The sequence below is a fragment of the Misgurnus anguillicaudatus genome, chromosome 18 (genome assembly GCF_027580225.2).
Source record: "Misgurnus anguillicaudatus chromosome 18, ASM2758022v2, whole genome shotgun sequence".
NCBI lineage: Eukaryota > Metazoa > Chordata > Actinopteri > Cypriniformes > Cobitidae > Misgurnus > Misgurnus anguillicaudatus.
Window position 1 is genome coordinate 30143401 of NC_073354.2, and position 25566 is coordinate 30168966.

General features: G+C 36.3%; 1 protein-coding gene across 4 annotated transcripts in view; it reads left to right on the top strand.

Annotated features, from left to right (window-relative positions):
* Window positions 1–246: 246 nt before the first annotated feature.
* Window positions 247–25566, top strand: part of reps1 (RALBP1 associated Eps domain containing 1) — a 28620-nt gene continuing 3300 nt past the window's right edge. The window contains exons 1-16 of one of the 4 annotated variants that reach the window (XM_073856279.1): window positions 247–919; window positions 3419–3542; window positions 6418–6611; window positions 6722–6878; window positions 7862–7983; window positions 9839–9986; window positions 10080–10143; window positions 10427–10581; window positions 13840–13961; window positions 18901–18981; window positions 22550–22637; window positions 24009–24107; window positions 24200–24272; window positions 24351–24481; window positions 24569–24636; window positions 24724–24894. In XM_073856279.1, coding sequence (XP_073712380.1) covers window positions 767–919; window positions 3419–3542; window positions 6418–6611; window positions 6722–6878; window positions 7862–7983; window positions 9839–9986; window positions 10080–10143; window positions 10427–10581; window positions 13840–13961; window positions 18901–18981; window positions 22550–22637; window positions 24009–24107; window positions 24200–24272; window positions 24351–24481; window positions 24569–24636; window positions 24724–24894 — 1950 coding nt within the window. In that variant the 5' untranslated portion in view covers window positions 247–766. The remainder of the gene's footprint in view (window positions 920–3418; window positions 3543–6417; window positions 6612–6721; window positions 6879–7861; window positions 7984–9838; window positions 9987–10079; window positions 10144–10426; window positions 10582–13839; window positions 13962–18900; window positions 18982–22549; window positions 22638–24008; window positions 24108–24199; window positions 24273–24350; window positions 24482–24568; window positions 24637–24723; window positions 24895–25566) is intronic. The other 3 variants (XM_055185551.2, XM_073856280.1, XM_073856281.1) reach the window with 3 other exon arrangements.

Genomic DNA, 25566 nt, shown 5'->3' on the forward strand with positions numbered 1-25566 from the left:
TCCTCCCACTAGACCTACAACCCATCTCACCACGAGACAAGTCCATCCCACCTGCTGACAGGTGCTCAAAACTGTATTTTGACGTTGTTTTATTTTTATTATACATTTTAGCAATCTTAAAAAAAACTAGTAAACAAAAAACACTAACAACTAGTTGAGTGTATAAACGTATTATATATTTATATATAAACATAGATCTCAATGAGTTAGAAATTATACACTTAACTGCTTTTGAGGAAATAAAGTGATGCAAGCATTTGTATTTAAGTTTAAAGTATGATTTTATAAACCAGTTTGCGTGCTGACGACACGCCTATGACGCCACACTCCATCCGGGTCCTCCGCGCCTAGGCCATGACGTCACGGGGTCCAGGAATGGCGGCGCTGTCTGCAGAGGGAAGCAGCCCGAAGAGCCCGAAACTTTATTCTTAATGTAACCCGGCGGATACGCGAACTCCACGGCTCCACCGACACCTAAATCTGCTGCGTAACGAGTCCGAGCACCGGCGGAAACGAGTCGCGGCGTCGTTACTACCGTAATCCGACGCCTCAGACTCTACTAGTTTGCTTGACTTTGCGAGGGCCAAAAGACAAGAGCAAAGACAGCGACTAACGGTCCATAAAACAACAACAATCGCCACAAAACATTCTCTTCTGATTCCGTCCGTCTCGCTGAGGGATCTTTCTTGTGTTTGCGTAGTTTCCTGTCTTGCACGTACACTGTAAAGCACGACACTGGCCCGATAAGGTGAAGCCACCAGCTGCGATGGAGAGTTTAACGCTGACCGATGTCGAGCAGAAATATTACTCTGAACTCTTCCTGTCCTGTGATGTGGATAACGCAAAGAAAGTGGCCTCCAATGTCAAAGTTCTGGACCTGTTCCGGGCGGCCCAGCTCTCGACTGAGGTGGTCCATCAGGTAGAGTATGATTATGATTCATATGTGTGTGTGTATTAGTCAGCAGATCTGCGTTGTTGTGCTGTAAAACCGAGTGGGGATGATGGCTCGAGCTCATCATTAGAGACATACCAAGTGCACTTATGGATCATTCGGGCATTGCCAGGAGAGCTTTTAAAGCGGACTTATGAATGAATCTCGTTGACCTTAACAGGCTGATGCATCTCTGAGGGTTGTTTCCTGTTTTGCAGTTATGCTGCTGATTTATTACTTGTGCCTACTGCTCCCTTTTAAATATGACATGTTGTCAATTTCTTATTTTGTCAGAAGGTCCGAACAATGAATATAACATTATTTTCAACATGTTATAAAGATAGTCATTCTATAAACAGCCACTAGTGTGTTTATTCTCCTTCAGCCCATGATATAAGGCCAGTTGCACAGAAAAGGCTTACTGAGTCCCATACTAAAATGCATGTTTGAGGTGTCCTAACTAAATTTAACTTGCACTGTCAAATCCTAAAATATATCAGCGCCGTTGTTTTGCACATTTATAAAAGCCACTTAAATACCATCCTAATTTAACTAAGACTTACTAATTGCTTAATCTAAGCCCTGCCACTGAAACCAAGCCTTAATGTTGTTAGATGCAATGTGAGTTTATTCCTGGAGAGACTTAATAGGTTATCCGGATGTGATGCTCACTGTTAGTGAGATAAGACAGTGCTTTATGATGTGTTGAGGAATGAGATACATTGCATAATAAAAGTTTTTCATTACAATCATATATTGAGATGTTAAAGCGGTCATGTGATGCAATTTCATGTTTTCCTTTGTCTTTGGAGTGTTAAAAGCTGTTTGTGCATATAGAAGATCCATAAAGTCCTAAACCCAAAGAGATATTATTTCTAAAAGTGAAGGCTCATTATCCACGCCTTCCTAAAACACCTCATTCGAACTCCCCCACATATCTACATCACTGTGTGGGACAATTTGCATAACATCGCCCAAATGTATATGCAAAGAAAGAAGGCGTAGCTTTTATTCTTGCTATAATATTGTTGTCGCCACCATCATGGAGATGCTGTGGGAGCTGATATTCCAAATATGGCAAGGGGTGTAACTTTCCATCAGATGCTTGAGGTATTTGGCCAGTCACACCGCACTAGATAGCTGACCAATCAGAGCACACTTGCTTTTCAGAATGATGTGCTTAAAAATGAACCCCTTCAGACCCTGCATCCACTGAAATGGACATCACGTGTTTTGTGGTTCAATCCAATATAAATGCTGATCAACCAATCAAAATAAATAAGGCACACTGATTAAACACCGGAAAATGGGTTTAGTGCTGCCTCGTTTGCAGAATAAAGGTTTTGTTTACATAATATATGTGTGTGTACTGTGTATAACAATTATGTTTATATACATACACACATACATGTATACTTTTAAGAAAAAATATATTTATATAATAAATATTTATATTTATATATAATATACATTATATGTAAATATAAACAAGGATATACACATACAAATGTTTCTTAATTATTTACGTGTGTGTGTGTATTTATGCATAATTATTATACACAATACACCCACATATATTACGTAAACAAAAACTTTTATTCTGCAAACGATAAGTGACTAATCGGGAGGCAGCACTAAATGGGTTAACGTGATTCAGAAAGGGGGTGCATAGAGGAGCAACAATAATGTACCTGTGGAAAATAATGTGTTTTTTGAACCTTAAACTGCATAAACACATTTGCATTACACCAAATACAAATGTTCTTTTAGCAACATCATATGACTCCTTTAATAACATCTGTGGCGGCAAGGCTAAGACAATAGATAAAGCAGGAGATCATCCGTTCTCCGAACCTGCTTGTTTTCTGAAGGGTCCCGGGCCGGGTGGGTTGTTGCCTGTCCCAGCATTCACGGTGGTTCGCTATCACTCACAGATGCACAAACACATATATCCCAACTAACATACTATATTATCTGCATCGACCTAAAACTTTGACGTGCATTATTTTTGAAGCATTAAAATTAAATTGCTCATTTATCGATATGCATTGCACGTTTGTGCTATTTCGATATATTGCCCAGCCCTGCTTTGTAGTGTACCGCTCATATTAACCCTTATCTAATTGTGGTGTGTAAATGATCTTTCTGACATCAGCATGCGAAAAATATCCTTGTTTGTTAGAAAAAAATGTCAATGTGTTTTTTCTGAGTCTGCATATTTTGGTTTAGACGTGACTAAGCAACATTTTTAGACAGATGGAGTGTATGAGTGCAGAACAGCTATGCCACTTTTGCCTGGCTAGTGACTATGCATTTTTTTCCAGCTGTCAATATGCTCAAATCAACTCTTTATGTTGGTTTATATACAAAATGTCATAAAAAAGGAATTTTTACATCTCTGGTCATGTTATATATATGTATATGATTCACCCTTGTTTTGTAGATGGACAATTAGGTTGATCGTATGGTCTGTTTCTGTCGTTTTAGATCACTGAATTGTGTGGAGCCACACGTCTCGGTCATTTCGGACGGAGTCAGTTCTACATTGCACTGAAACTCATCGCGCTGGCCCAGTCTGGACTGCCTCTACGCTTGGAAAGTCTGAACAGCGGTTGGTAGCGGCAAACCTTTCAAATATAGTTATAGACCCAGGCTGCTTCTGTATGCGTGCCCTTTGTGCCCCAAACCAAAACGCTCTTTTCACGATAATTCTAATGTAAAGCTATCACATCCTTGTTATACTGCGGAGACTCATTTCTCAACTGAATCTATTGTGATGGATGCAGCGATTGTGTAACAAGAATTAGAGGATAATCTTGTGTAACACAAGAAACATTTTTAATGCTGGTGTTTGTCTCTGTATTGCTAGGATGTGCCTTTCAACAGCCTTTATTATAACAAACATAACTTGTCTTTAATCTTTTGTAATAAAAGGAATCATTGTGTTATCAAATTATTAGTAGTAAAATAATACGTTTCTTGAAACATTAGAGCTGCAAACTAATTGTGATATTAGTACAGACACATGCATGTATAATCTTAAGAAAAATATTTTTATATATTAAGTAAATAATATATGTAAATTAAATATAAACTTAAAATGTATATACACACAGGGTTCCAACGGGTCCTTGAAATACTTGAAAGTTTTTAAAATATACATGCATAGATACAGATCATCGAAAGTGCTTTAATCTATTTTATGCAAGAAGTTTTCTGGAAAAAAATACATATTATATTCTTTGTGTATTGTTAGCCTGGGTGCCAGCCGATCTTAGCCCCGCCCACAAGATTTTGTAAACGGGAAGATGGGTCTGGGGTTTCTGCGTTGAGGAGCTACTATGCTAGGACAAATGCTGGTCGAACCAATCAAATTGTCAGGGCGGGCTTTATACGATGATGGACAGATAATCAACAGTAACGTAATGAACCACGTCACCAAAGAGCGCGTGTGTTGAATGGCTGCCGCTGTAGAGTTCAGATGTGTGGATTCTGACATTGAGTCTGTTCTAAAAGATATCGACAGAGCATTGATTTTAAAAGAGGAACAGAGAAACGCGAGCAGGGCATTTGTTGATGTTTTTGCCGTCCTTCCTATTCGGCAAAAGTTGGTCGCAACTGAAATGGCTAACGTTATTACGGCGATGCAACTCAGCGTGCACGAAGAGATGGATATAATTAGCGGCCGTTTCCAGCTTCTTTTCGGAAGCCCGGAATCGTGGTTGCTGAATAAGTGGAGGGACATGCTAGGCTCCAATATTTTCAAGCAAACGTAATGGGTATCGTCGTGGATGAAGTTCACCTAACGTACAAATGGTAAGAGATAGTCTTACTCTATGACTTAGTAAATACTTCATGTTGTGATAAAAACGAAATGTTGTAAACATAATAGGTGTTGATGTACATTCGCTAACTCAGTATAATCACAATGTTAGTGTCATTGTAGCGAAATAACTAGCAGTTCGGTCAGGCTGCAAAGACGTAATTTCATCATACGTCACACACTCCGTTGGTCTATTCAATTGAGTGCAGAGGCATTTTTCGGTTGAGACACGCCTCATAATTATAGCTCAATGGAGCGGTATCAGACTCAAATTCTGACTAGAATTGAGTATAGCAACGTCGGGCTAGTGTATTGTAGTATAATATCATAAAATTCTAGACTTTTTAAGCACACGTGCTAAACTGTTCGCTTTAAATGCTTATATCTTCTGTATGCGAGTGTTGATTCGTACCAAAATGCTTTTTTGCATAGTTGTGTTTGACACATGAAAACGTCTCGGGTTACGTATGTAACTGTTGTTCCCTGAGAAGGGAACGAGACGCTGCGTCTCCCTTGCCATATTTCCTGCGTCCCTGTAACGCCGTCTTTGCCAATATTTCAGATAGCGATATACTTCCTGGCTCCCGTGTCACCCTGTCTTTGTCGTTAAGCCTCACCATTGGTTGAATTTGATATACACATTCAGACGCACTTAGCCTTGGAGGCGTCCCCAAAGTGTCACCACAGTGACTCAGCGAGAGTTCCCTCAAAAGGGAACTGTAACAATGTATCTCAAAAGGGAACACAATGTTACCTTGCTGTCACTTGAAATGTGTCCCAACATTTAGTCCTTGAATTTTAGTGTATTGGACCTGGAAAGTCCTTGAAAGTTCCTTGAAGTTGAAGTTACCTAAGGGGTGGGAACCCTGTACACATTTCTTAAATATATAAATGCATGTTTGTGTATTTATATATACATAATTATTATACAGTTGGGATTAATTGTTATGCAGCTCTACATTATAAATGGAGTTCAGTTGAAAAAACGATTTAAACCTTTTTGATCACTCTCTGTTTTGTTTGTATATTCCAGTTGTATAAACAGTTTTAACCAAGTTTAAATATTGATTTTTGGCCGACACTTTTATTGCGATCCACATACAGTGCATACCAGCTATACATTTTTTAAATGTGTGCATATCCTGGGAATCAAACCCATGACCTTGGCATCACTAGAGCCAAGTTCTACAAGTTAAGATATCGAAAGCTCAACTAGTGGAATACAGAATGCAAAATTATTAATAGTTTGTCTGTCACGGTTTCGCTTTTCATACATCCCACCCCTGACAGGAAGCGTTGTGCAAAACTGCACATGAATTTTAGGAAGTTATTTACTACGCCTTTACAGGAATCAGAAATTCATATAAATAAGACCAGGCTCATAGCCTAAAAGATACTGCGAGAAGAAGATGAAGTCAACAGGAAATTGCAGACACTGCCCTGGAGTTGAGATATACTCTGGATGAACTCTATTGATTTCTTTTACATTGTTTATGTAGTTAAAAATATTCGCAATGGCTGTTTAGTCACATCCTCTGATCTAGAATAAATAAATAATGTCAGTTTATCAGTACTTTGCTTACTGGAAAACCTACTGCTCTCTATGGTTATATATTAATCGCAGCTGTATATGTACAAGTCTAACACGGAGCTCTGTTTACAGTTCGGGATCTGCCTCTTCCTCGTTTTGTGATGGGCAAGAATGAGCATGACATGAGGCACGGAGGCATGTTCACAGACGCGGAAAACCAGGGGCCGTATTCCGGTGTCATCCCGAGACCTCCAGGTCGAGTGCAAGCAAAAAAAGTATCAACGCATGAGATGATCCAGCCCTGTGTGCCCACCGTTGATCCCCAGGTGCTCTATCAGCATACATACATTTCTTAATAACAATACATGCTTACTTCTTACATCTTTAGTGAATGTCTGTAGAGTTTGTAAGTAGTTCATTTTATCTCTCTATCCAGCCGGACACCACGTCTCCTGTTGTGTCGCCACATCAGTCTCCTCCTACTTCGCCTCATGCCTGGAGAAAGCACAAACGGCAGGCCAGCGGTGGAAATATAGAAAGGCAGCCCTCAGTGCCAGGGGGTGTTTGGCCACCTTTTAGAGAAGCACAGCCAGGTATTTCGACGTAACACTGGGATCTTATTTCAGCAGACCTTTATATTCACTTTTAATAATAGCACTGGCAAACATGAGCGTGATCACAGTATCCAAACCAAACTATGCCTCACAAAGCCTGGTTTGTTTGACTTGTGTGATCGGCTCAGGTGCCAAATCGCGCTCAAAAGGTGAGATGTCATTCAACATTATCTGCTCTCGTAAAAACCTTCTGATGCACGCAGCATGGTTATGTGAATAATAGCGGTTCCAACCACCCTTATATTTGATATAATATATTATTAAGCAGTTCCATGTGATACTTGCTTCTGATTGGTCAATCACAGGTCAAGGATTTTTGTAGAGTGGTCACTAAACTTAAATTGCACATTTACACTCACCTAAAGGATTATTAGGAACACCATACTAATACTGTGTTTGACCCCCTTTCACATTTTGAACTGCCTTAATTCTACGTGGCATTGATTCAACAAGGTGCTAAAAGAATTCTTTAGAAATGTTGGCCCATATTGATAGGATAGCATCTTGCAGTTGATGGAAATTTGTGGGATGCACATCCAGGGCACGAAGCTCCAGTTCCACCACATCCTAAAGATGCTCTATTTGGTTGAGATCTGGTGACTGTGGGGGCCATTTTAGTACGGTGAACTCGTTGTCATGTTCAAGAAACCAATTTGAAATCATTCAAGCTTTTTTGACACGGTGCATTATCCTGCTGGAAGTAGCCATCAGAGGATGGGTACATGCTGGTCATAAAGGGATGGACATGTCCAGAAACAATGCTCAGGTAGGCCGTGGCATTTAAATGATGCCCAATTGGCACTAAGGGCCCTAAAGTGTGCCAAGAAAACATCCCCCACACCATGACACCATTGCATTAATGAGAAATTGAACAGGTGTTCCTAATAATCCTTTAGCTGAGTGTATTTCATTCATTTTTATTTTAATGCTTTGTTTAATTTTTCCTTTCTGTCTGACTTAAGCACCAGTAACCGGTGATGGGATGTGGTCCGCTCACTCGCCGCCTCCTGTCCAAGAAAGCTGGGTCAGCTTTACAGACACACCCCCCTCCAGTACACTTCCAATGCACCCCTCCTCAGCTCAGGTAAAGCAGGGAAGCCTCTGCGCATACATCTGGTGTTTGGAGTCTTTCAGCACTGGTTTGTTGTCACCAAAGCTTATGTGACAGATGTTTGATTTTGTGTACACGGCAGCACAAAAGCAAATTCAATATTTGACAAGCCTAAGTGCATCCATGTTGTCCGAATTACCAGTTTGAATTGGAGGAAGTTGTTTATGCTGTTTTTTAAAAAAAGCTTTTTATCTTTATTTTAAGTTTGCATTTGAAAATTTTTGTTTGGTAATAGGAATGCACAAAATGTTTGGCAACCAAAACTATTCAGCCAAAAATAGCAAAAAAGCATCTTCATTTCTGTGGCACAGTGTCCTTCCACACTGCTGACATGTTTGCAGCATTTATTTTTTTCGTTTTTCACTTATTCTGACTTAACTAAACTGTAGAGTTGCATAACAACTAATCATTTGCAGAATACATTTTTTTTACATCATATATATGTGTGTGTGTATTTTGTATAATAATGATGTATATACTGTATAAATACATACACATGTAGATTTTTTTAAGAAAAATAATTTTTAAAAATATTTTAAGAAACAAATATGTGTATATATTAAGTATTATAATTATATATAAATATATACACATGTAAATATTTCTTAAATTTATACATGCATGTGTGTGTATTTATATATACATAATTATTATACACAATATATGATGTAAACAAAAAATTTTATTCTGCAAACTTTTAGTTGCGATTAGTTGTTATCCAGCCCTACTGAACTGTGCATGAAATGCATTTGTTTGTTGATTTCGGTCTAATAGTTTTCGGATGCCGGACATTCAGTGCATCCCTATTTGGGATTTTTTGTTTTGCTCACTGGAAAAAATGATTTTCAAGAAAACATTTTTGTCTTGTTTTCGGTAAAAATGTCTAAAAATTCTTAAATTAAGATGCTTTTTTCTTGATGAGCAAAATGACCCAAGAAAACAAGTTTTTAGACCAAAAATATAAAATTTAACCCGTTAATTGGCGCTGTCCCGTGAGCGGGACACCTACGTTTATTTCAATATTTTCTATGTAAATGTTAATATATCACGACAAACTATATATTGTTGGAAAGGTCTAAGAATGTCTAAAAAACCTTTTAGCAGTAATAATAATGCAGTAACTGTAATTTATTCATTTGTGACACAAGTATGCCGCAAACCTCACAGCAAACCAGCACAAACCTCAGTTTTTTGACAATTTTATGTATTAAATATGATACTATATTGCATTTTTATTTATTACACATAAATGTAAACTGCTTTAAAAAAAATTAATATTTTCACCTCCAGACACTTCCCTAAAAACGTTGAAGTGTCTTCTTTAAAACAAAAAATTACCAAAATTAAAACCAAAATTAGGCTTCTAGACCAAAAAAAAAGCCAGAGTTATATTAATTTAAAGGTGTATATCACCTTTTCACCAACCCCTCACTCAAAAAGGGCTGCGCCAGTTAAAGGGTCAAGTGATTTTGTGCATAAAACAAGCAAAAAATTTTTTTGCTTGTTTTATGCACAAAATCAATTAAATTTGATATTTTTGGTCTAAAAACTAAACATATTTTCTTGGGTTGTTTTTCTCATCAAGAAAAAGCATCTTAATTTAAGAATTTTTTTGACATTTTTACTGAAAACAAGACAAAAATACTAAGATTTTTTTTCTTGAAAATCATGATTTGCAGTGTTATGACAGCATTCATGAGTCTGGCAAGTACTACACAGGTTTATGCAAAGCAAATAAAAATTTTCCTTGGTCATTTTGCATCCTCTTACTCAATTAACTGTTTGTGAGCTAATTTCTATCTTTCCGTCTTCTTCCCATAAACACCAGCCGGAAAGCACAACGGTACGAACCGCGAACGAAAACCAAAGACAGAGCAGCATTTACGATGACCCCTGGAAAATTACAGACGAGCAAAGACAGTATTACATAAACCAGTTTAAAACCATTCAGCCTGATCTAACTGGTTTAATCCCTGGTCAGTGTACTCTGTTTTTTTACAATAATTTAAGAGTTACCATAAGCTACCACCGCTTTAATAAAAAAAAATTTACCTGTCCTTTTTGCTCAGGCTCTGCTGCGAAGGAATTCTTTACAAAGTCGAAACTGCCTATTTTGGAACTGTCTCACATTTGGTAAGTAGCTTTTCTCGTAAATTACATTGTAACTCTTTGTTTAGTTTGCACGACCTTGGTGTAAATGTATTTGAATAACAGATGGGTTTAACTAAGGACTCGTTCACATCTAGTCACAATACTTCAGTCTCTATAAAACCACCAAAATGTTGATAATCTTTGCCATATGCATTTGTTTTTGGTCTTCGGACAAGGAAGTTATCTTTGTCATCTGCCTCCTTGTTCTGTTTTGTGCTTAAAATATTAATCTTATTGCTTTTGACCGCCCTGCTTCACCTTGCAGGGAGCTATCAGATTTTGATAAAGATGGCGCGCTGACCCTGGATGAGTTCTGTGCCGCATTTCATCTCGTGGTCGCGAGAAAAAACGGTTATGACCTTCCTGAAAAGCTCCCTGAGAGTCTAATGCCAAAGCTTATTGACTTGGATGACTCAGCAGGTAAGCAGAAAAGCCAAGTGCCGACCTTGACTTCAGGTTGGGCAATACGCAGCAGAGTTATTTCACAGCGTGCTGCATAAACTCTTTTCAGAACATTAATGTATAAATGCCTCTGTCTGCTGACTACAAATGATGTTTTTTAAATGCATGGAGATAAATGAAGAAACTCCTCTGTGCAATTGTCATTATAAGATTTTTTGGCCATGGCCATATAGAGCTTTTCCGAAACTGTGAGGTTGTGCAGACAGATGTTTAAACAGCTGATATGTCATCAAGATAGATAGTGTATGCAGAGTCTGTTTAGTCTGTGGCCATGTGGTTGCATGTTGCACCATATTTTAGTAGCTCCACCTGCTGTTGAATGTCATTGGCCAGTTTTCAGCCCATGCTGTGTGTCTTCAGAATGTGGTATGAGCCACTGATTTTAACATGATAAGGGCTTCAAAGGAAGTGAGGCTGTATCTTAGTAACACTTTTATTTAATAAAATTACCTTTTGAATATTATAAGAATATATTAATATTGAATATATTAAGATTAGGAGGGAGTTTCTGTAAAGTTTTATGACAGCGTCAGCTGTGCCACCTTCTGGTCAAACACTTTTTAATTCATCTTTTCAAGTCATCTTTTGATTTGTTTACAATATTATCCATATATTGTATACGCCGTTGGTTTACTTGGACACATAATATAGCTGCTTTCTGAAATGATCCTCTCGACAGGATTTCTCCATTGATAATTGTTAAGTCATAAAAGAGGCTTTTTTTACAATGTTGCATTGTAAGAAATTATATATTTTCGAATATACAGTAGGGGTGCGCGGGGCAAAAACTAACGCGGGGTTAGTTGTAACACAGACTGTTTACATTGTTGCACAAGTTGAGCATTTAGTTTTTCCGGTATTTTATTTTACGCTGCCAAAAAACAATCTCCCGCAAATAATTGGAAATGTATAAGGTTTTTCCAGAGAGTTATTTATGAACGAGTGTTTTGGTGGCATGTAAGTAATTTTTTTCATCATATGTTTTTTTTTTCGGTTTCTAAGTTGGGTGCAAGATACCAAATCTAATCCTATGTCATGTTAATCGGTGTCTTGACTAAAACAAAGCATCGTTTTGAAATATGTCTGCAGCTCTTTAGCAACTTTTTTGGTGGGCTTGAAAATATTTTGACCCAGCGGGGTTAATTGTAACGGTGTGTTACAATTAACCCCTCAGCACTTACGATATGAAAACCGCTAACTTTAGCATAATTCTTGCGGTTAATTAATTGAATAAGGTCACGTCAAAGATTGAAATCATAATGAAATGAATGTCTAAAATCAGACTTTGATGCTCATTATCTCAGAATTTGATTTTAAAACTGTAGTATGGTTATCACAGACTGGGTCACATGTTTTGTCATAATTCTGTATCCATTTATAATTGAACTATTGTTAGAAAAGGGATGGATGAATGAATACAGTGTGGATACCTGTCTATTATAGACAGATATATAAACAATATCCACTTCAAGTGTTTAACTTCTTTAACTCTGGGACCCTGTACCGGGTCCAGAATTATCTTATTTTGACTTAATATAAAATCTTCCTTTAATTTGTAATGGTCTGTCATGGACCCAGTACCACATATGAGATACTGTTTGAAAGCTTAGACTCTCTACTTTCTGCAGATATGCATCACTTTGACATATCTTCTACTGTAAGAAAGTTATTAACAATTAATTTACACTATCACCTCCCCCATATTTTGTAATATCATTTAATATTCACATATTTCATATTTTTCAAGTATGACAAACATGGACAAGTCTTATATCAAATGAAAGCTCTCAGTCTCAGGAATACGTTTACAGCGTTATTTTTGTCCTATTATCATCACCTATCTAACAATCGTCGAATGAATAATGAGGTAAAAAAATGTATTTTGTAAACATATGGGAAACTTGAGTGTGGACTGCCTCAGATAACACAGATAGCCACAAATGATACACCATCTTTTCTCTTAGGTCCTACTCTAAAAAATGAGTCCATTCACAGCATTTTCTTTGTTTTTGTTCATTAATAATCCCTTGATATTTATTATATGTGCAAAACAAAAAATTTATATTTACATGAAAAATGTATTTTCACACCCGTCAGTAAAATGAGAATAACTTTTGAAAGCGACATGCTAAAGAGATCATTCTTTTTTTGGGTGTTTACTGTCTGCTGCTGTTAACAACCAGAACTGTCTGCAGTCTGCTAGAGCACCCAGAACCAGAGTTATACACTATCAAAAGCAGTATTTACAACATAAAAAAAGAAAATTTGGTGTTTTATCATATGAAAAACCACATAAATAACAATATTTGTCACAAACAGCAGCTTTTTATGTAACTCCAAAGTGTTTTCTGCAAAATGATATAAAGATATTGCATTTATTCCACTGTATGTGGTTAGGGGAGCACTTCAAATGTTTTTAGGCAGAAATTATATACAAAAAGGGTATTATTCCTCCCATCAGTTGGAGTAAAATAACTTTGGCATTTATAATGATAGAGAAAAAATTCCTTTTTCCTCTGTAAGCTGGCAATTGCTGGAATCAAACAAAACTGTCTGAAGGTTTCGTTCCCACTCAGGGCCAGAGTTATACACTTTTAAATACAGACTTTAGGAAAAAAACATCAAAAAGCGCCTATTTATTTTTGTGTTTATTAGAGGACTGACAACACATACAACCATGTTTAGCACTTTTAACAGTGTTTTATGTAATTTCAAAGGTTTTCCTGTAAAATGATACCAAATTTTTGTATGTGCACCTCTGCATGTGGCTATGGGAAGCTTTTGAAATTGGGTAGGCCAAATCCAGGCGAAAATCCCCAAAATAGCCTCAGAGTGTAAGAAAGTAAACAAAACAGTATTGAAATATTTGTCTGCAAATTTAATTTTTAGCAAGTGTTACAACTAACCCCCTGCCTGTTTTAATTAACCCCACCTATGGGGTAAGTTGTAACATTTGCACTTCTGTCACGTTAGTGTAATTGTCCAAGAATGGTGAGTAATAGAAAAAACTTCAAATGTTCATTTGTAGCAGAGATGTGTGTGTTGCTTATGTAAAAATATAATTAATCAAACTCAAATATTTTTTGAATGATGAGCCAAAACCAAAAAGCGTTAGGTTGTGCCCTGCTCTCCCCTATATAAAGTAAAATTTATGGTTATACTTCAAATTTTTTCTGTCGTCATAAATAGATTATAATGTGTGTGTATATGATTTAGGAGTTCCAGAATCGGCCCCCGAAGTGGGCTTTTCTGCTTCTCCTGTTGAGGTCACTCCAAACAAGTCTCCATCCATGCCTTCTCTAAACCAGAACTGGCCTGAAATGAACCAGAGCAATGAGGTTTGAAGCATTTTACGTTAACCTTTTTTGTGTGTGAATGAAATCTCACTGCAACTCTATCAGTCAGTTGTGTCGTCTTTTATTCTTACGGGAAAATCAAACTTAATAAATGTGTAGGAGGAAGAGGTGCTGACAAAGCATGCTTGTATCACTCTCGTGAGAAATGTTGACATTCAGTGGTGCACTGTGTCTGGAATGTGGTGACCTTGTCAGAAAAACTAATATGAAGTCACATTTTAAAATTAAATCTTATTAGATTATACTTCTATAAGCATTCGCAGCACATTGCATTTGCTTTTGTAAATATTTAGCGGGAACAAAATTTGGCATGTGTTTGGATTGTGGAGCTTTTATATAATCAACATGGTAGGCTAATATGTCATTGGTTAATTTGTTTCCTACTTCAGTTATGTCAGCATAAAGCTGTTTCAAAAGCATACAAAGAACAAAAACATTTTCTGTCATTGTGAACATGCACTAGTGAATTGTGCACAGTACATACACCAACATTTATTTAGGAATTAAATGGAGTGCCGCAGGGATGACGCATTTTTGTAGGCCATCCGCTGATCTATGTAAATGACTGGATTGCGCATAGAACGCTTAACGTAACAGCTTGAGGTGAAGCCAGCGCAGAGTTCGAGCGTCCATGGCAGAGAGCGTCATTGACTTGCATTCAAAATCATGATCTAAATTTACCCGCTTTACAGCGTATCAGTCACACAAGATTCATTTTTAGGATGTGTACGTAAATTAATAGTTAATTCTGGTGTTATTTGCAATGCTTATGTTTTAATCGGGCAGGATAAGAGATTTATAATACAACGTTAAGGTGAGTGTGTCTGCTGCATTCTGTTAATGACATGGGTATAAATAAAGTTTTTTGACATTAGGCTACACGGTCAGCGTTACTTCTCTAAATAAGTTTAGGTAACTTGTAAAGATAACATAATTACAAAACCAGCTAATTATTGAATGCATATACGGTACAAAGCATGATTGTTTATTTCGATTTCAGAATGAGTACGTTTGTCATTAATACTAACTTTGTGTTGTAATAATGTAAAGGTAGACTTTAGATATAAAAACAGAGACTTGTAAAGTTATGTTTTATCATTAAAATCTGATAATGTCCATTGACTTAATAAAATGTTTGGGCATACCAATATGGAGGCGCGGTGGCTTCACAATTGTGACGTCATGCGCAATCCAGTCATTTATATAGATCAGTGAGGCCAACCAGGAAGTTACACTGGTTCCCTTGCCAAAAAGCCCATTTATTTTTCCCCATAGACTTTTGGATTATTGCTAAAAATATGCTCTGTGTTTAACAAAAGTTTATGACACTTGCACATTTTGTCCGACAAGATAATCTACACAGATAAACACAACTTTTATGAATTTTGAAGTCTGAATGCTTTACTAGAAAAAAAAGTTAAAGGGGCCATGGCATGAAAATCTGACTTTTTCCATGTTTAAGTGCTACGATTGGGTCCCCAGTGCTTCTATCGACCTAGAAAATGTGAAGAAGATCAACCCAGTAACTTAGTTTTGGTAAACCATTCTCTACAAGCACATAAAAAAGTCATTTTTAATTTGGCTCTCCTTATGATGTTATAAGGAGCTCTTTTTATAATAATAACACCCCTAAATCTGCACTATCCAACCACAGCACTGCCATTTAGTGCAGAGAAAAGCACAATTGAGTTTTAATTGCAACAAACCACCATCATTGTGATCAGTGTTTGAATTTCATCAGCTCATTTGCATTTTAAAGCACACATAAAACGGCACATTTTTGCACACACCTACAAACTAGCAATTTTAACATGCTATAATAAATTATTTCTATGGTATTTTAAGCTAAAACGTCATATATGTGCTCTGGGGACACCAAAGATTTATTTGACATCTAAAAAAAGTATTGTGCCATGGCCTCTTTAACCCTTATCTACACCACGGACCTCAACATCAGCGTCATCACCACCAAGCTTCGGACGGCTCCTTTAAACACATTTAAAAACATGTTCCCTGATAAGAAAATACTTTGTGGATGAATTATTGTTTGGAATTGTGCCTATGTTGTGTTGTTTTTGCGATCTTCGTGCGTGATGACGTTTAGGGCCCTATTTTAACGATCTAAGCGCATTGTCTAAAGCGCACAGCGCAACGTCTAAATGGGCGTGTCCAAATCCACTTTTGCTAATTTAACGACGGGAAAAATCTTTTTGCGCCGAGCGCATGGTCGAAAAGGGTAGGTCCTATTGTAATGGGAGTATTTTGGGCGTAACGTGCAGTAAACAAATTAGAGTCACAGCTCTCATTCCCTTTAAAAGCAAGTTGCGCTGGCGCTATGTCTGATCCTTATTTAAATGACGGACTTTGTAAACTGAAAAACTAAGCGCAGGAAGAAGATCCCCAGTTTAAGATTAATGTTAAATAATTGTGTTGTTTATCCCTTATATTGAAATTGTTATTTTTTTATTAAAACCTTTAAAACCCGTTTTCTTTTGTCATGGAAGTAAAAAGCAGGCTTGTAATTGCTTTAAATGTATATCCAATATCATCAAAAAATAATTTACAAGTATGTAAGATAAGGTTTGTACTCTAAAAATACTTTATTTGTAACAAACAGGAGATAAAGAAATTACAAACGGCTCTCCTCACGTTTCAGCACTTTGGACAGCGGTTTTTTTAGCAAAGAGTTTTTTTAAGCATTACTTACAAATGTTTCTCATCTCGCCATATCCACAGGTACATCATATACAATAAATCCGTGAGGTAGCATTAAAAAAAACATTTAAAAACAGACGCATTTGTTTAAAGCAAAGCATTTATTTACTTATCAGGCTGCAGGTAAAGCAGCTCTTTGTGCCTTCTAACGTCTCATAATCAGTCCTCATTTATAAATATGTCCAAGAGACTCAATAATAATCTCTTAAATTCAATCCTTTAATCTTTCATATTTTAAAGCATTTTTGTGCTGCTGCGCATTTATGTACTTTGTGATAAGCAAACCCGCGTTGTCCTCCCGTTTATAGGCGCATATTACTAATGCGCTCTTTAAATAACATAAAACATATTGCGCCATTGACTTTAGACTTTAGACCAGGTTTTTGTTGGTCAATGGCGTAGTCTATTTTAGTTGCCTCAAAATAGCAACGCGCCAACAATGCGCCTGAACACACCTCGTTTTTCAGACCAGAACGCCCATGGGCGCAAAGGGGGCGCAAATGCATTTGCTATTTAAACAACGCGGCGCTAAACGTGAAAATTAGGGTGGAAACTAGCGAAAGACACTTGCGTCGCGCATTGCGCTGCATTGCGCCGGGTGTAAGATAGAGCCCTTAAAGTCACCAACAAAGTCTGTTTTAAAAAGTTACAAGTGGGGGTATCACTGATGTGTTTTATGTCGTAGAAAAAAAACATGAAAATATCCTTAACCCGAGATCTTATTTAAAGGGGTCATAGCGTGAAAATCGGACTTTTTCCAAGTTTAAGTGCTATTTGGGTCCTCTCTAGCCATGTTTCCATCACCATGATTTTATGCGCATTTTGAAGTATCGCATCAAAAACGAGTGATGGAAACAGCAAATTTCGATAAAAAATCCCTTGATTCGCAAAAAAGTTTTTACGCTCGCTTGAGGTGGTTTTTGATTTATGTGAAAAGTGTAAATGCGAAAAATGGGAGATGGAAACGCATTTGCCGAAATATTTCTCAAGTTGTGAACATTAAACCCATGGGACTTTACGTCTAGCTGTTTCCACTGGAGTTGTCTTTACCATATATGGGGCTCGACGTCGTCGCAATGTCCTTGCTGCTTATGCCTTCCAAAAAAGTCTGCATTTCTTCTTCTATGCACAGCATTCAGCAATTACAAGCTTGCCCCCATTGTGACTACATGCAGTCCTGTCTCCATTTTTCACGTGTACATTGTTTTGTTTACTGTTGGTTACTAGGTTACCCAATGCCATCGTCATTCGCTCAAACAACTTAATGGAAACGCACCTAATTTGCATTTTTTTGTTTTTCTTTATTTGCGAATTTTTAAAAGATTCGCTTCACATTTGGATGGAAACCCAGCTATTGCTTCTATTAACCTAGAAAATGTGAAAAAGAACAACCCAGAACAACCACTTTGTTTTGGTAAACCATTCTCTGTAAGCATGTGAAAAATTTGGTTGTTCAGAATTCGCCTGTTTTGTGACGTATGTACCATATCCAATTACAATAATACCGCCCCTTTATCTGCACTATCCAACCACATCACTGCAATTTAGTGCATTTAGTCATTTGCATTTTAAATGACACACCCAGAAACGACACATATTTTTACTTGCACCTACAAAGTGGCAATTTTAAAATGCTATAATAAATTATCTATATGGTATTTTGAGCTAAAACTTCACATTCACACTTTGGGGACACCAACGATTTATTTTACATTTAAAAAAAAATCTCACAATATGACCCCTTTAAGGAGTTTATCCATAACCCCATTAAAAAAAATACTTTGGGACAAAGGAACCGGAAGTGCTAAACATGCTTCTGGGTTTTACCTAAAAAATACATCATCCCTGCTGCACTTTTTAAGTTGATTTGGTTTAATTTAGTCTTGAAGTCAATTATGGGATTTTATTTTTATGAAATTTCTCTTTTTACCTTTACCTTTTCTAGTAAATTTGATTTTCCTAAATGAGTGTAATTTTCTCTCCCAGCCTATGAGGCTATCAGGAAGATAATGGTTCCTCTGTGTATACAAAAATACACTACAGTACAATGAAAACAAATCTCTTCCCAGAATTCTCTTTGTTCGCCTGTCACTGGTAGTCAGAGAATGGGTAGTGCATACAATTGTTGTATTATGGCTTCTTGTTTGCTTGTGTGAGGAGTGGATTGGCTCCACTGTGCTGATATGTCTTTGCTCTGTCTCTCCAGCAGTGGGAGACTTTTAGCGAGCGCTCCTCAAGCTCACAAACTCTGACCCAATTTGATTCTAACATTGCACCAGCTGACCCTGTAAGTCAATCACTCAGTGCTCTTTCATAATTAATGATATTCATTAACCCTGTACTCTTGAAATCCTCTTTGAGAGCGCATGTTTCTCAGCCGCAGTGGAATCATCATGTGATTGGTTCGTTTTCTTTTGCTTGCTGTGCTTAGAAATAATTTCTCATTCTTTTTCTTTCATATCATGTAATCCAGGTGATGACTCTGCTAATTGTCCTTTCGTTGTGTTGTTAAAGAGTTTTAATGGCACATGCTTGCCATGTGATACATATGTATGGAGTTCATAACCCACTGCAGGGTTCTTAAACAATCAGTTCATCCAAAAATAAAAGTTCTGCGCTCATGTACTAGAAAAAAATTAATAAATAAAATAAAATATGAGCTGTGAGAGAAACTTAAAGGGACACTCAATTTTTTTGAAAATATGCAAATTTTCCAGCTCCCCTAGAGTTAAACATTTGATTTTTACCGTTTTGGAATCCATTCAGCTAATCTCTGGGTCTGGCGCTACCATAGATATATACACTAGATGTCGCCTTGGAGCTCTGAGCATGCGTCAAAACGGCCGCCATCTTAGAACAGGGGTCTTGTCATAGGAAGTATCTAGGTAAAGCTGCAATCTCCGCCTGTACTTCGAATTCATGGACGATACAGGACTTTTGTGCTGCGTATGGATGCTAGGGCTACTAGCACTATGCATTACAGTTAGAAAAAGTTAATTTTCATAAAATCAAAACTTTTATTTTTTCCTGGACTAAATGTTAAATACATGTCTGACTGTTAAAACGAACCAAAAGAAAACAAAGAAAATCGCGTTCATGACGATTTATGGTGATTTTATTTCTGTTACACCATTGCCTACAATGACGCTGATGCGGGGTTCCCCTGTTTCAAGATGGCGCTTTAGTTGACGCATTCGGTCCAATGAACTCCCGTATCCAAGGCGACATCTAGTGTATATATCTATGTGGCGCTAACACTTTTAGCATAGCTTAGCACAATCCATTCAATTTGATTAGACCATTAGCATCGTGCAAAAAATAACCAGAGGTTTGATATTTTTCCTATTTAAAACTTTAAAAATTCTGGTGTAATAATCAAGGACTTTGCTGCTGTAACATGGCTGCCTGAAAATTGTCCCCTTGGTTATTTTCAATAGTATAGTTCAGAGTATAGTTCCTAGCCATTTCTGCCTAGAAAATCTTAGAAAAATATCGAAACTCTTTGTTTTTTAGCGTGATGCTAATGGTCTAATCAGATTCAATGGATTATGCTAAGCTATGCTAAAAGTTGTACTACCAGACCCAGAAGTTAAATTTTTACTTTATATTAGTGATGCACAACATTTTTGTAATCACAATATACTGAAAAAAGTATATTTTGAATGCACTATAAGTCGCTTTGGATTAAAGCATCTTCTAAATGCATAAATGTGACCCTGGACCACAAAACCAGTCTTAAGTAGCACAAGTATCTTTGTAGCAATAGCCAACAATACATTGTATAGGTCAAAATTATAGATTTTTCTATAAGGACTAAGGACTTCATTTGGACAACTTTAAAGGTGATTTTCTCAATATTTTTCACTCCTAGATTCCAGTTTTTCTCGGCCAGATATTTTCCTATCCTTTAACAAACCGTACATCAATGGAAATCTTATTTATTCAACTTTCAGATGATGAATGAATAAATCTCAATTTAAAAAAAATTGACCCTTATGACTGGGTTTGTTGTCCAGGGTCACAAATGTAAATGCACTGTATGCGAGTGTTAATATCACATTAATGAAGTTTGAGAGTAACGGTAATGAGATTTTCATAGTAATGGCAAGGCCCAAACGTAATTCTGCAGATTTAATGCATGTCATTGACAAACATCCTGCGCTTGAGCGTGTTTGTAAGCAGTCATTTGCAAGTAGTACAAAGATCCCTGTCTGTGCTGTTTGCTGTGATCCTTTTTAATGATAGAGAGCACAAACCATTTGATATTTGAGATTAAATAAAACTTACCACGGAGTCAAGCAGATCTTACTTGACTCTGTCGTCTATGTGACGCGACATGAATCAGCACTCAGATTTCAAGTCTGTTTACAAGACAAATGCTATTGCTATGTTTAATATAAAGTTTACATTGCATTATAAAAATTATGAATGATCTTGGTACGTGCTAAATTCATAATGAGAAAGTATTAACACAAGCTTTTTTATTCTGCTACACTGCAAAAAATGATTTTCAAGAAAAAAATGACTTCGTTTTTTTGGTCTTGTTTTCAGTAAAAATATCTAAAAATTCTTAAAATAAGATGCTTTTTCCTGATGAGCAAACAACCCAAGAAAATAAGTCTAGTTTTAAAAAATATCAAATTTTAGTGATTTTGTGCATAAAACAAGCAAAAAAATCTGCCAATGGGGTAAGCAAAAAATCTTGACAATTTTCTTAAAGACTAAATTCAAGAAAAAATTGCTTACCCCATTAGCAAATTGTTTTGCTTGTTTTATGCACAAAATCACTTAAATTTGATATTTTTGGTCTAAAAACTAGATTTATTTTCTTGGGTTGTTTTGCTCATCAAGAAAAAGCATCTTAATTTAAGAATTTTTAGATATTTTTACTAAAAACAATACAAAAATACGAATATTTTTTTTTCTTGAAATTTTTTTAGCATTTTTTGCAAAAAATGACTTTCTTATTTAGTATTTTTGTCTTGTTTGAAGTACAAATGTCTAGAAATTCTTAAATCAAGATGTGTTTTCTTGATGAGCAAAATTACCTTAGAAAATAAGTCAAATTTTTAGACAAAATATATCAAATTTAAGTGAATGTGTGCTTAAAACAAGCAAAAATATCTGCCAATGGGATGAGAAACTTTTTCTTGAATTAAGTGTTTAAGAAAAAGTAAACTTGTATTAAGATTTTTTTCACCCCATTGGCAGATATTTTTGCTTGTTTTAAGCACAAATTCACTTAAATTTAATATTTTTTTGTCTAAAACTAGATTTATTTTCTTAGGACATTTTGCTCATCAAGAAAATGCATCTTGATTTAAGAATATAGATATTTGTACTGAAAACAAGATGAATATACTAAGAAAGGCAGGAATTTTTTGCAGTGTATAAACAATTATATATGTAATTTTATCTCTACATGCACATTATCTGGTTCATGTTGGTCCAGTTTAATTTGTAGGACTCATTGGTTTGATGGATTTGTTTTTTCATTGTAAGCCTTTAAAAAGAAATTATTTTACATTCAATTTTGTAATATTTACAGCTTAACATTTAAAATCATTTTCCAAAAAAATTCTGCAGACAAAGCAAAAAAAGGCAGCAGATTCTGCCTGGCTCCTGTAATGGCCTTTATTTTGGGGCATTTCTAACATAAATAGAGTGACAGTCATACAGATTCTGAATTTCATTTGGATGAGTAAATGATGTCAGAATTGTATTTTCTGGGTGAACTATTTCACTACTGCTCATATTTTTGTACAGTTTTAGTTCAATGACAGATTTTTGTTTCAGTAACTTGAAGTCATTTGACTTTTATGACAGCAGCAGTTAAAATGCTCGTTTCTTTGTAGGATACAGCAATAGTTCATCCAGTGCCCATTCGAATGACGCCCAGCAAGATCCACATGCAAGAGATGGAGCTTAAAAGAACCGGAAGCGGTGCGTCCTTTTTATACACCTTCAAAAATTGGGTCTCATTCATGAAACACGAGCAGAACGAATTTTTGTGTAAATCGTTCATAAAGTCCTTTTGCGTATTTTCCAAATGTAAGTTGGTACGAAAGAAATCTACACCTGCTCCCAGCCACGCGTAAATGGTGCGTTTAACATCAGAACGTTTTGCTCATCAATAAGGCTGCATTTAATTCACCGTAATCATGTACATTCTACACAGCATTTTGTAAAAAATATTATACAGTAATTATATATGTTTTTTCTTTTAACTTAAGCTCCAGTAATAGCATCTGCAAACGGAACACTTTAATCAAATACATTATTGATTTCAATAGGGCTGGGCAAACGAAATTGTTTCCTATAAAATGGCCAAAATCAGGCATAACAAATTTACGATGGCTAATATATAGATAAGGCGTATTTTCAGAGACCGCGCACTTACTTGCCGAGAATGAAGACTGGTTAATGAGTTGTTTCAGGCTACCCAGACCAGTTATTTTGTGAAAAGTTAAATCTGCTCAATTGTAAACTGCTTGTGTATTTCCTCTATTTTTATTTTTGAAAAAGATTTTTTCGAAGTTAACTAATTAGTTTTTTGCAGTCAAGCTTCATGTCGAACCATTTTCTTTTCACTTGTGGGACTGTTCGATTAACAGATGAAATTTCATTAACAGCATCTGTAATGTGCTGCCAAGCTTCCTTTTTTTAGGACCTGAGACGCCATATGCTTGAAAATAAAATTTGCCTTTTTGAATTAACTTCTGATAATAAAATTTCTACATCTGATAAATGTTTTTTTTTCATTTGCTTTTAAGAAGACATATGTTCAAATCCTTCGCTTGGTGTCATATGATGCCCATATATAGTTTTCAGTCGGATTTAATGGGCGGGGTTTATGGTAATTGAGAATAAGCGTGCACGCGCGTCCCATGTACGATTGATAGGAATTCATTAACACATACACACATTTAACTATCAAATCTGACGTTTACGAAGTATTTGTGAATCAGGAGGAGAGTTTTCGGGAAGGTCTGTTTATGTGCAAATCACTCACATATTTACTCATATATTTACGAATGTTTCATGAATGAGACCCATTGTTTTTTAAATAATTTTTCTGTGTTATTTGATAAGGTATATGTACCATGTATGTATTAACAAGTGGTGCTTGCTAAGGCGATTAAGCATGTAGCATTTGAGTTTTTCCAAAATCTAAATTGAAAACATCACACATTGCAAATCGGCAAGTAAGCATCCACTAAGATCACCCGAAAAAAACAGCACAACCCACTCGGAGCACTTAAGCAACTGCATAGCAACGTTATATTAAACATATCTTACGATTTGCTTTTGTAGATCACACGCATCCAACGAGTCCATTAATGGCTAAACCACCAGAACTCCCTGATGAGACGAAGCTACCAACAACTATTAAGTTTTCTGGTCCAGCTGTTGGTAAGTTTATATACACTAACCCAGTGTTATTCTGATTTAAAAGCATGATATTGACTGTCATATATTAAGAAACTTGACTCTTTTCTTTACAGGAGATGGCTACAGCAGCTCAGATTCATTTGCATCTGACCAAGAGCCCATATCTAGTGCTGTGAACAGACAAAGGTAATCATACAGAATTTTTTTCTATAAATGATTTGTCACATCTAATTCTTGAATAATTAAATTTTTAAACTCCTGCAGGTCTCATTCTGGCACGTCTCCAGAGGGACTAAAAGTTGTGGCTCCGCCCCCACCTCCGCCCCGCCCCCCTGCTTCACACTCTCGGTCCTCCTCTCTAGACATGAACAGAACTTTTGCTGCCGTTCCCGCAGGTATACAAGCGCATGCCTCTCACAGATGTGCTGTTATGGGTTTAAGGGTGTCTTGCATTGTTGAAAATGTTTACTGACTTTCTCCAGCAGGTTCTCAGCAGGCAGGTGTAGTGGCCTTTCTCCCAGCAGTGCCTCCCAGACCATTACCCACACAGGTAATAGTCACAAATCGTAATTCTGATCATTTATTTGTGGAAAAATATCTAAAAGAGTTACACATTATGTAATGTTTAAATTTCTAGACATCATTGCCACACGGCCCTCGTTCGTTAGAGGCAGACGGTCTTCCAGCGCATACCAGCACGTCACCCCACCAGATGCCAGAACAGCCCAACTTTGCTGATTTCAGCCAGTTCCAAGTGTTCGCTGTGGACCAGCCAGCAGATGATGGAGAAAAATCTGACAGTGGACAGGTAGAAAAAAGTTTCATTGAAATGTGCTGTTAATCAATTTAAAAGAATCTAAACCCTTTTACCTGGACAAAGTGACTGATAAAATGGGATATTCAATGGGAAATAGGATGGGACTTGATTTAATTTTATAATATTGTAAAAAGCGATTTCTACACTGCAAAAAATTATTTTCAAGAAAAAAAATCTTAGTATTTTTGTTTTGTTTTCAGTAAAAATATCTAAAAATTCTTACATTAAGATGCTTTTTCTTGATGAGCAAAATGACCCGGGAGGATAAGTCTGGTTTTTAGACAGAAAAATCTAATTTAAGTGATTTTGTGCAAAAAAAGCGAGCAAAAAATCTGCCAATGAAGTAAGCAAATTTTTCTTGGATTTTTCTTGAATTTAGTGTTTAAGAAAAATGTTCAAGATTTTTTGCTTACCTCATTGGCAGATTTTTTGCTTGTTTTATGCACAAAATCACTTAAATTTGATATTTTTGGTCTAAAAACTAGACTTATTTTTTGGGTCGTTTTGCTTATCAAGAAAAAGCATCTTAATTTAAGAATTTTTAGATCTTTTTTACTGAAAACAAGACAAAAATACTAAGAACATTTTTTCTTGAAAATATTTTTTGCATTGTATAAGACCGTTGGTTAGGGGAGTTTTACGGGTTCCGTTCTTTCTGTGTTT